Genomic DNA, 12,717 nt, shown 5'->3' on the forward strand with positions numbered 1-12,717 from the left:
TGATGCTGGTGGCAGCATCATGCTGTGGGGATGCTTCTCATCAGCAGGGACTGGGCATCTTGTTACAACTGAAGGAAGAATGGATGGAGAAAAATACAGGAAAATACTGCAAGAGAATCTGCTTTAGTCCGCTAAAAAACTGAAGCTTGGGAGGAAATTTACCTTTCAGCAGGACAATGATCCCAAGCACAAGGCCAAAGCAACATTGGAGTGGCTCAAGAACAAAAAGATGAATGTTCTACAGTGGCCCAGTCAAAGTCCTGATCTCAATCCCATTGAGAATCTGTGGCACTATTTGAAAATTGTGATCCACAAGCATCATCCAACCAACCTGAACAACCTGGAGCAAATCTGCCAAGAAAAATGGGCCCAAATCACTCCGACACTGTGTGCAAAGCTGGTAAATACTTACCCCAAAAGACTTAAAGCTGTTATTGCAGCGAAAGGTGGCTCTACCAAATATTAATGTGTGGGGTTTGAATACTTATGCAAGCAAGATATTTCAGTTTTTTATTTTTCTTAAAAATATTTCCCAACATAAAACCAATGTCACCTTACAATAATTGATTCTGAGTTTCAGTGTTTAAAAATAAAATATCAAACAGAATGAAATTTCAATGTACCATTTGTAATTCGGTAATATGAGAGAATTGGTCAGGGGTCTGAATACTTTTGCAAGCCACTGTGTGTGTGTGTGTGTGTGTGTGTGTGTGTGTGTATATATGTATATATATATATATATATATATATATATATATATATATATATATATATATATATATATATATATATATATATATATATATATATATATATATATATATGTATGTGTGTCTTTTCTTCTTTTGAGAACACATTAAATTAATGTAGTACTATGTTATTTCTTATGTTTCTATGTTTTTTTTTTTTTTAAAGGTTAATGATCAATCCGATGGTAGGTATATATATATATATATATTGTTTAGCCTATATGTTTGTAAATCTGCTATCACCATTTGTTCACCTGCTCATATCTCAAAAAGCACCACCACTTAAAGTACTTCTCATTCACTTTTAATACATATTTCTTCTGCTTTACAACCATTACTCATTTTTTTCACATATTGCAAGCAATTCAATCTGAGATGCCATTCCCTTTACAGTTCGTTTCCAGTCTTATTTTTATAATAAATTGATGAGACGTTTGTTTTGATTTGCATTTTAACCCCATCCACGCTGTAAAACAATTACAATACAAAAACATTGTGTTTTTAAACACCAAACAATACCTTTAAATAATAATGATACAAAATAATATACAGGAGCTGAGCGTACCCCGTCACATCTGTTATTTTATCCCTGACTTTCTCCCCAATTTAGAATGTCCAATTACGTTACTTCCCCGCATGAATTCGCCACAACAGCTCAAGAGCACTGATGGTAAGTGGGGATCTTCAGATCCAACGACCAAGACAATTATCTTGTTACAGCCAGTAGCTCAAGAGCTGATGTCGGCGAGCTACTGGGGCTGTATTCACAAAGCTGACCTAAGTCTAAGACAAAAAAGGGCTTAAGTCAGTTTTGCAGACTATGTTATGCCCGAGTCTTAAGTTTGAACCACAAAGCAATTTTCTGGGGGGTCTTAACTTAGACCTTGTTTCTTAACTGTGGAAATGCACATCTTAAGAAAATCTTTATAAAATACTGAGGGATTCCTATAGAAATGTAATAACTTAGTCCAAGCTGGAATAAACCGCTGTCTAAATGAAAACAAAACTAGGGAATCTTAATATACACAAGACATTATTTGCATTATGGAATACCCGGTTACTTGTCAAACTAACGTTCTAGTTTACGACTGGACAACGTGGAGAATTACTGTGCCTGTGTTAATAAAACAATGCAGGGGACAGCAGAAGATGTGGAAAGAAAGATACGGCAGGGCTTGTCAAGGTGCATTTAAAAAACATTCTGCATCAGATCACATAGCTGCGAAGGGGGTGGGACACGTGGCAGTATTGAGGGCAGGAGATGCAACCAACCAGAGGAGTACGGACAAAGACCTGGGGCAGCAGTAACAAAACATTCATTTACCCACCAGCCTCTGTTAAGAGCAACCCAAATCCTTTTAAAATCAGCTGAAAGTTTCTGATATTTTTTTTAAACTTTTATTTTCAGAATAGTGTAGTGCAGGGAGAAGAAGCTAATTTGAATACTTCCTTTTGCTTTTTTGAATAAATCATTGGTGTCCAATTCGGACTCATTCAGTAGCTTATGTGTACTTCATTTTCCCAAAAGGGAATCATAGTCATCGGTCATGTTTATTGCGATAAATTCCAATATGCCTGCCGGGTTTTTTTTTGTTTGTTTGTTTGTTTTTAAAGACTAGTGGTTCTACTAGTGATTCGCCCCTTTTTTGAAAAGAAGTGCTAACCCATGGTGTTATACTGTTATATCAACATCCCAATGTGACCTGTTTTTACTAATCAAGATAGAGTATTTAAAAGACCCATTTTATAAATAAATAAAAAATACATTTTTATATGTCACCTATAATACAGAGTGTGGACGGACACACAAATTCATGGCCAGGGCTATTATACAATGTTTCTTTAACTTTGCATAGGTGCTTATATTGTTTTATTTGAGGATAGCTTGTTATCACAGGAAAAATACATGGAATGTAAATGTATATGCATTAAAACAGTGAAAATATTTATTAATATTATTTACACAGTAGATATAGTTAATTTAGAATTGCTTGCTGTTACTGTGATTTATCCCCCCAGTCCCACGTTCAAGACGTCCTTTTACACCTCCTAGATGCTCCCAGGATCTGGAGTTTAGACAAGGGTGGGTTACAAGGTATGGTTGAGTTTAGCTTGAATACAGGCAGGAGAATCCTACTGGTTTGTCTTTGAGTTCATTTGAAATGTGCATTTTTCTCTAAGATACAGAGGGCTACCTCAACAAGGGTTTAAGTCTTGTTTGTTTTATGTATCCTTTAGTAACATTTACTTAAGATGCAGTGATTTAAATGAAAACCGTCATTATCAAAACATTCCTTATTTGTATTTCTCTCTGTACGTCCACGGTGTACACTCATGTTCTCTATTAGTTCAGAGGAATGCGTGATAGTTTGTTTTCTATCATCACTATTTCATTATAAAATTTCAGTGGCATAGGTGGAATACTATATATAATTTTCAATGTATTAATCCTTACTCTGAATAACATACCAAGCTTTAAAAATCAGGAACAAGTACAAAAAATATGTTCATATTAAAAAGAAAATGTAAATGTAGGGAAAAAAGTTGAATTTGTTTTTGTTTCTTATTCTTTGTTAGTTCTAGTACAGCTTTGAATTCCAGAGTATCCCTCGTTTCAGGTAAAGTATTAACTTAAAGACCTCCAGATCTTCGAATGTGACACACCACCATTTGGAATATAACAGTGATAATTAAAAAACAGTTTTCAACATAAAACAAAATTGAATAGTATTCACAAATTCATGATTTTTGCAGTTTGCAAAAAAAATTAAAATAAAGAATGTGTAAATCTAATAACCTAATTGGGTCATTGTAAGGAATATGAAGAGACATTTGAAGATTTTCTGGATTTTGAAAATAAATCATGGAAAAATAAATAGATACATTTTAGTGTTAAATGTGATTATGGAACACTGCAAAATGCATGTTATCATCTATGCATTTTTTTTTTTTTTAATTTAATCAGGAAGCCATAACTTACAAAAATAGGGAAGGGTAGAGCCATTCTTATACATCCTTCTAACCACAGAAAATAATTTACTGACTATACAATAATACAGGGTTTCCAAGCCCTGGTCCTAGGTACCCCTGTGTCTGCTGGTTTTCATTCAAATTGAGTTCTCAGTTACTTAATTGAACCCTTCATTGAACTATTCATTAACCTAATTAGACCATTTAAATTGTTTTCAGCTTTGAAACAGTTGGAGATTTCACATTAACTACACAGTTTTATAAGTAGCTTGAAATCTGCAATGTTTTAGGAGGTGAGAACAATAAAAATGTCTAATTAAGCACCTCATTAGCTCAATTAAGAGTTTGATTAAGTAACTGAGAACTCAGCTGGAAAAGGGGTTAGGGTTAGACCAGGATTGGGAAACCCTGCAATTGCAATTATTGGGTTAACCACTAGATGGCACTGTTTCAATTGTTTTGTTTTCACTTGTCTATTCAATTTTAAATCCAACAGATTAGTGGTGGTAACAAAAATAATCAGAAAGACACATATTTTCTGTCAGGGTACATACAAACTAGTTACTGATTGAAAACATATAGGTCCGACTCCAAGTGACACTGGTAAACAGATGCGACCACACAAGTCATATATTAACTAAATTGAACACATAGGGTAGTAACATTTTTGCATAAATGGACAAGAATGATATAGCAAGCTATCTAACAATTTGTGAAGTCACAAAAATAATTTTGAAAAGTTGTCCCTTATAAACGTTCACTGTAGTAAAGCATAGCGAAGTGTAATAAGGAATAAGGAAAACATGGTAAAGCACTGGTACAGTAAACACTGCGAAGCCCGAGAGGTAATGTGAATGGAGGAAAACCCTGGTCTTCACTAGTAAATGTACAGTATAACCATGGAAAAACTGTAAAATTACCATGGAAATGCAGAGTGGTAAACTTTCATAACAGGAATATGGTTTTATTAGGCACAACAGACAACTCTGCCAAAATTATAAAACAGTCTTACTAAAAATATAGATTCTGGAGTTATACTTCAAAACAAAGATGTTTTGAAGTAGAAATCGGTTTATGTGTACATGCTTGTGGAAGTGTGAATGTTCCTGGAGCATTTTCGTCTGAGTAAAGCAACAGTGTGCAAGTTAGCACCTCATATCAATGAGTTAAAGCTACCTCAAAGCAAAAGCAAGCAAGTAGCAGGATCTAAAATACAAAAAGCAACTTGAAAATTGGACTGGGAATTTGTAATACCTAGAAATGGCAATTAACTTCGATTTGCACATATTTATATATATCCAAATGATTGGTTCTCCTTGTAATGTGTCTACTGTGATCTCCCAGATATTGCATTAATTACAGTCATGAAGAACCACTCCACCATAGGATTAACAGGTCAAATAAAATAAATAGCCACTGTTGGACCTGGAAGTAGGTTCTGTTTACAAGATGTAACAATATAAAACAGTTTGAATAGACCTGGAGTGGAACAGCTAACTTTGACACACTATCTCATTATTTCACAGGTATAACAACACACAAGTCAAGATACATCCATGAATGGCCTCAGACTAAAAATGACATGCAAAAGCTGAAACCCACGATACCCAGCAGGTCAACAGCTCAGGTACAACACACAGTATTACTTTACTGATTGAATCGAAATGCATACTAAATACCTGTGACCAGAAGATCACCAGTCCAAATCCCACTTCTGCCACTGACTGACTGTCTTATAACGAATATTGTTATTTTTGTTCCCGAAATGATTTACAATGCCCACAAGCCAAGTTAATATTGTAGCGTACTGTGGAAAATGAAGGAAGGAGACACACACAATTTGCAGGTACTCAAATAAACGGATTATTGGGATGATTATTCCTGGCCCGTTAGCCGGGGCCACATCAAAAACAAGTCTTGCAGTCTCACAGCAGCACATTCACACAGCAGCTTGTCCCACTCTTTAGTACAGCACATTATTTTCCTAGAGCAGCCCTCTTTGAAGTCAATCTTATCAAGAAAACCTCTTCATTTTTGTCTTTTAACCATCCATACAATGTTTATTCTGCATCATTTATAGATAATGAGACTGCTGCTTGAGTTTCACCTCTATCCACTGCATCGAGATTCATTTTAAGAGATTTTTTTTTTTTTTGCTGTCTGTTATGCTTCGTACTGTATCTCAAATTTGTATTTGTATTGAATATGTGGTTCAAATTGTTTATGGGGGAAATAGGAGCCATGGCCTTACCATGTTATAACCAGTTCTACACTATAATACGTTGCATTATAACGGGGTAGCACTGTATGTGTATGTGTATATATATATATATATATATATATATATATATATATATATATATATATATATATATATATATATATATATATATATATATATATATACACTGATATTGAAACATCAAAAGTAGGGAAATGCGATGTTAGGGTTTTAAACCCTAACTGCATTCCCTCCCACCTCCTTATAAGTAGTGGAAGGAGCGAGACAACACAAGCAACCACAGACAGCCATCATCAGACAAACAACATACACCTCTCTGCAGATAACACGAGACATCCATCTGCACTGAATAATGATGGCTATTTACAGAATGCATGTGTGTGCTATCTGCCAAAATAGTCCTAAAACACTGGAGAATACAGACCATACTGGTATTACAGCACAATGTATACAGCTGAACTGTGACGGTGAGGCCATTCCTCCCAGAAAACTGTATTCTGTTGCTCATCCAGTATGACACTGAAAAACTAGACAGATTAATATGCAGCACTATTGATAGTCTTTCTGTCATGCACCTGTGTCTCATGATTTACCATACATATACTTCCCCTCATGTTGCCCTGCATGCAGTTCCCCACCCCTCCCACCCAACAAACGTGGATGCCACACTAGACACTGATCACGGCAGTGGAATTCATAGATGTACAGTGTGATGTTGGTGCCACTATTATGCATAAGCAGTGCCCAGATATACATCTCCCCCCAACACACTGGCATGGCAATAGACCTCATACACCTAATGGACCATGATGATGGATGTCTCTTGTGTTATCTGCAGAGTTGTATGTTGTTCATCTTAACTGATGATAAGGGGGTGGGAGGGAATGCTAAACACCAACACATGTTTATATATAATACACATGATTAGTTTTTCTTCACCTATTCACACAAAGTGTTTAGCTACGATTTACTGGACCCTGGTGCAAGACTGTGAAGTAGCCCCCTCCCTGCACCCAAGAAGAACAACCTAAAGAAAACCTTTTGAAAATAAGTACATCAGCAGCAATTTGACATCAGTCAAAAAGTATTCTTTTTCAACAAAACATATTCTAGCATTATTTTAAGATGACTGTGAGCAAGACAATAATCAATCAAGTAACAGTATATCCAAACATCTTAATAAACCAATTGTGTAACAATATGAATCAATTTTATTTATAACTCGATTTAGTTAATATTGAAACAAATTAATAGCTTCAAATTAGTCACAAAACCTATTAAAAAGTATTAATTATAAGATTAATATTAATTTTAGACAAAAATGATCCAATCAGTAGTTACATCATGTTATAAACTCTGACATTAATATTATGGGTCAAATATATAAACAAAAGTTGTGGCCATAGCTTTACCATCTCTCTCTGCAAAAAACCCCAACAAATATGAATTTAACTATAACCATTACAATATTTAGTATATTAAATGTTATAGACCTTTGGATGTTCGCACTCATTAACAAAAACTAATAACGTTAGTATAAAATTTAAATTAATATATTAAAAAAATAAATAAATAAACGCTTTCACTAGTTTTCGATCCACTGATCTTTGGCGTGCTCGGTAAACGTGCTCCCTCAGCACTAGACTCCAGCTTTATGTCTGCGGCCCTTATTAACCAAGGACCCGGCAGCTGTTAATGATTGTTTTTTTAATGTTAATGATTGTTTTTTAAAAATGTTAAAATTTAAATGAGAGTGCTCTTGTCTTTCTAAATTGAACTGAGGCTGAGATATCAGCAATTAAAATGTAATTTAGGAACCTCACACTGCTGCCCCGGGAAGTGCTGTCTGTTTGGGCAAACCTCTCCGAGAACTCGGCGGTGGCTGTCCACAACCTTTTTGGATTTTCGTGAGACGTGTAACAAAAAAAAAAAAAAAAAAAAATTTAAAAAAAATAAAAAACACATTTCCCACTCACAAAATGAAAGGACAATGTAACAGCCAATCTTATGGAGCCCCAGTTATATACAAACATGTCATGGTTTACTAAAGATAGATGATTTTCAGGCAGTTTCAGTTTTTTTTTTTTTTAAACTCAAAACAAAATGCCGGCCTCACAAAGAAAGATTTTTTTTCTGACGAAAGATTAGACCCTCATGAAAAAATGGATACCTTGTTGTCAGGCCAATTCCTTTTTCGAGATCAAACATCTAACTCCAAGAGCTGTACTGAGCCTGCTAAAATCCCTATAACTCAGGAACAGATTCATGTTTTCACCAAACCAGAAAAAGGCACTATTCTGGACCAGTCCCCTTATACCCTAAAATTATCAAACAAAAATTCCAAATTGTTTTGGAGCTGGAGACTAACAAAAAAAAAAAAAACAAAGCAAAAAACAGTTTTTTTTCTTTTTTTTTTTCACTACCTAGATCTCGGAATCTGCATATCCGAGCTGAACGAAATGGGTAATTAAAGACCAGAAATTGGGGTTTAACATTAAACTGCCCTCCCCCCCTCTCTCTCTCTATCTCTCTTTCTCTCATTTTTTTGGACAAAACCTGCCACACATTTTCTTCACAAGAATACAAACTAAAAACATATTCACATGATCCAAGTTCAAATTTATGCAAAAAAAACTAATGTATGATTGACTGTGTGACTATGAACATGTCATTATTGCCTGTTGTTTTATGTCCAGGGTTTAAGCAGGCATAGCTGGTACATCGGAGCATATGATCGTTATGAAGCTGAAACTGCTTTATATAGGAAGAGTGTGGTAATTTATCTTTCTTTTAAATTTTTATTGAGGTTGAAGAAATTGCAAGAAACACTGCAACTGTGAAGCATTTTTGTTTTATATCATTAACAATAAACCAAATAAAAAGGCACATGTGCCACATCTCAAGATTTGCTTGTATAAAACAATGACAAATTATCAATTTAGTACATGAAAAATCTGTCTTTTGCATACAAAACTTCAGCTAGGATCGTATCGTAGGATCTTGGTATATGCTAACCAAATTAAGAACACATTTCAGTTACACCATGGTGCATTTTAATATCCTTACCTTGGTGCCATATAAACATTTAGGAAACAGCAAGTGTTGGCTAATCTGCTACAGTTATTTAAATTATTTATAATGTGAGATTGATAGTGTTTTGTTTGCCACTTTTCTTAGCTATTAACTGATATTTAACTTTAACATGATACAGGAAGTTAAAAAATCCATTGGACAATTGTATACCTCAAATTGTATTGAAGATTACTCATATTGGTCAATTGCTTTATGAAAGTACACAAAGATTGTAATAAAGTATGTAGCTGAACTAACATAACCTACCTTGATGGTTTCGTTTTTACATTTAGCCTGCAATAATGATAGATACATATCAATTGATAGGAGTATTATTGCATCGCTGTATTGCAGGATGGGGCATTTCTAGTACGAGACTGCTCAAAGAAGACTGCTGATGAACCATCATACGTCTTAGTCGTGTTTTATGAAAATAAAGTGTACAACATTAAAATCCGTTTTCTGGAACAAAGTCAGCAGTATGCACTTGGAACAGGACTATGGGGAAATGATGTAAGTATGCAGTACAAGTATAAGCAATCTGGTGTAATAGCTATGCCTTTTTTTATCAATGCTGGTCCACTCCTCAGTGACTGTAGTCTGTTCTATCTCCCCCGTTGAGGTTTGTGTCTTTTGATAACCAACATGATGAGTAGAGACACTGTGGTTTCCCAAAATAATCTGTTCTGAAAGATCAATTTGTGGAACCTGGTCTGCCTGGATGTGTGGCTACGCTTGTTTTTCCTCTTGATCTGATATTACATGATTAACTGTTGAGAGAAAAACAAAATGTATTTAGATATTTTATAGGAGTAAGTCATAGTTTAGCTGACCAAATTAGCTTCTCAGAGAAAGTCAAATATATTAGCTAGGTACTGTACTGTTTGTAGAAACATTTTAAATACTTTCTCTTTTGAAAGTGAGGACTGTTATGTAATCTTTTGGAAAGCTTTTTTTTTTTTTTTTTTTAAGGTACAAACTCTGTGCAATAATTAATTAAAGTAACAGTAGTTACTTCTGCCATTGTATCTGCATTTGGTTACAAAATTCCCACTGGATCTAGGGTCTGTGTGTAAATTAAGCAACCTAGACTAATCAATTACTGGTGCGTGTCTGCAGTTTAGCGGTTTCCAGAATAAGTCAGGGAAACAAGGCACTAATAAAACATAGTTTTATACATTTTAAAAGACTAAAACTTTCATGTACTTCCTACAATAAATGCCCATTAAAACAATAACCTTTGCTTGTATTACATTTTACTGTAGCTTTTTCTTTTGAAAAAAGTACTTCTGACAATGCTATCCTTTTCTCCTTCACTGGGATTGACTGTTTGCTCAAGGCCACGCATGCTTGATAATCTACCTCCCTAATATTCCCAAACTGTTGTCACTGTGATTACTTAAAATCAACAAGCCTGACTTGTAATGATTTGTTAATTCAAAAGGTTATATTGCTGCAGTGTACGCCATTATCTCAGTCCATTTGCAGGGAATTATTTACGTGACAACTCAGCGTATCCTCTACACAGTTAGTGTGGCAAAGTGGTTTGTAGTGCTGCGGTGTATAGGTGATTTGAGGTGCTCCAACAAAGGACAAACACAAAGTTTACCGGTCAGGTTTCTTTTAATGCCCTTAAAATAAAGCTGGCTCTACCCAGCAATGGGTATTGCCAGCGAAAACTGGACTCAATAATAAAGCTGGTTCTACCCAGCAATGGGTATTACCAGCTACGAAACAAAGGGGTTGCAGTCCCGAAATAAGAAACACAAAAAACACGTCTCCAAACTGGGTGCTCTGGTGCAGGTCCGGTGCTCTGAGTGCTGGTGCTTGTGCGCGTTCGGGTCCGGGCTTCTCGCTGTAGCTCCAGCTTCGTATCAGCCGTCTGGCAAAACAAACACAACACTTCTCAATGAACCCACACTTCATTCAAGGTTCCGTCCTTGTCTCCTCCCCTTAACCACAACAAAGGAGCCGATTACGGCGTCACGTCCCCCTAAAGTACCCTAAGCCCCGCCCCCTCCGATAACTAGTTCAATCACGTCTCCTCCAATTCATGACTGAAACTTCGCTCACCGTACTAGGGCGATGACTCCAGGTACCGTAATGCCGCCCTCTTCCTGAATGGCCGGCTCCCGACTGTCCCTGGGATGAACTGCCCAACCATTCAGTAGGAAGCCCGCAGCTCCTGTTGTCCAGTGCCCTCACCGGTCGAGAGGGAGATTGTTGATTCGGATTCATTCGCTCTCCGTCACATACAGACAGTCAGAAATGTATTTCTAAAAGATGGTTAGTGGGTTTATGCTAAAGTACTGCAAGTCAGATATAACAGTTTTACATGGAAATACTATTTCTGAAAGTTGGAGGCGTGGTTTGCTTGATCTGAATATTTGGTCCTATATCTTTAAATTTAGAAGGCACCTACAGAATTATTCTTAAAACTTGGTAAGGGCACTTTCAACATAATTAAGTCAATGGTATGCACAGTCTTTATAAGTAAGCGAATGTAATAAACAGGACATGTACCTTTCTTTATATTTCAATCTTTTCTTACCTTTATTTGCTGATTCACTAATGGCACTTATGTTTTTTTTTTTTTTTTTTTTTAAATATGTATAATATTTTAAGTATACCAGTTATTAAACTTGATTATTTAGCTTCTGAGTAAGCCATCAGCTCTTTTTATTTGGTATTGCTTTTCTCACCATCAAGTCAGAATATTTAATTGTAGAAGACTTACTTTTATGGTTTGGCCTTTTTAACCTGACTTACTAACATAATTGTTTTTATCTGTTTATTGTTTTATCTGTCATTCATATTCATTTATTGTTCTTCAATTGTTTTATTTTATTTTGATTTTTTATTGTTATTATTGTTGTTTTGTAAAGTGCACTAGTTCTTGAAACTGCATATACTGTGATATGAAAGGCGTAATATACATACAACAAATTGAAATCAAAATAGAAGGGTTGTGAATTAGTCAAGCTATCGGATAGTTTTGATGTCTCTGAATTTATTAATTGCAATTAAACCAGCGTAATCAATCATATTGGCAAAATAGTTAATGTTTGTAAATATTCAATACATATTTTTTCTTCTTTTCTTTACTAGATGTTTGATTCCATAAGTGACATCATTGAATTCCACAAGACATATCCAATAATACTTATTGATGGGAAGGATAAATCAGGGACTCAGAAGGAGCAGTGCACCTTAACTTATCCTGTTACTGAAAATGATATCAAGCATCTTCTATTTTCAAATGCCCGTTAACCAAAACATCCAACCTATGAAAGCTATGTCATCGATTTGTGTGTGAAACAATGCATCATGTCAATCTGATTACACAAAAGACAAATGTTGTAAATATTCACTACAATAAAAGTATCTTCCTTTAAAGGGTTTCAGAATTCTCTCTAGTGTTTATAAGAAACACATTACTTTACCGTCGCTGTATCCGGAGTTGTCCTCAGGACAACAAACAGAGCCCTGTTTGTTGGTTCTATTTTTCTTCATACATTACATTGTACTCAGATCATGCTGCCTGTTTCAACAATGCTGATGCTCCGATTGGAGTGACTCGCTATCATTTAGCACGTTTGATCATAATATTCTGAAATGACAAAATCCTGCAGGCATGAAGTCATTACCTCAAACAGTTTCTGAGATTGAACTTGGCCTAGATAA

At 35.3% G+C, this 12,717-nt stretch overlaps 1 protein-coding gene across 1 annotated transcript in view; it reads left to right on the forward strand.

Moving 5' to 3' along the window:
- LOC121327667 overlaps positions 1 to 9,156 on the forward strand; it is a 20,711-nt gene extending 11,555 nt beyond the window's left edge. The window contains exons 10-16 of the mRNA XM_041271841.1: positions 916 to 934; positions 1,360 to 1,419; positions 2,769 to 2,844; positions 3,327 to 3,367; positions 5,246 to 5,346; positions 8,658 to 8,735; positions 9,139 to 9,156. Coding sequence (XP_041127775.1) covers positions 916 to 934; positions 1,360 to 1,419; positions 2,769 to 2,844; positions 3,327 to 3,367; positions 5,246 to 5,346; positions 8,658 to 8,735; positions 9,139 to 9,156 — 393 coding nt within the window. The remainder of the gene's footprint in view (positions 1 to 915; positions 935 to 1,359; positions 1,420 to 2,768; positions 2,845 to 3,326; positions 3,368 to 5,245; positions 5,347 to 8,657; positions 8,736 to 9,138) is intronic.
- Positions 9,157 to 12,717: the final 3,561 nt, after the last annotated feature.

Source organism: Polyodon spathula, chromosome 1, assembly GCF_017654505.1.
Source record: "Polyodon spathula isolate WHYD16114869_AA chromosome 1, ASM1765450v1, whole genome shotgun sequence".
Classification (NCBI taxonomy): domain Eukaryota; kingdom Metazoa; phylum Chordata; class Actinopteri; order Acipenseriformes; family Polyodontidae; genus Polyodon; species Polyodon spathula.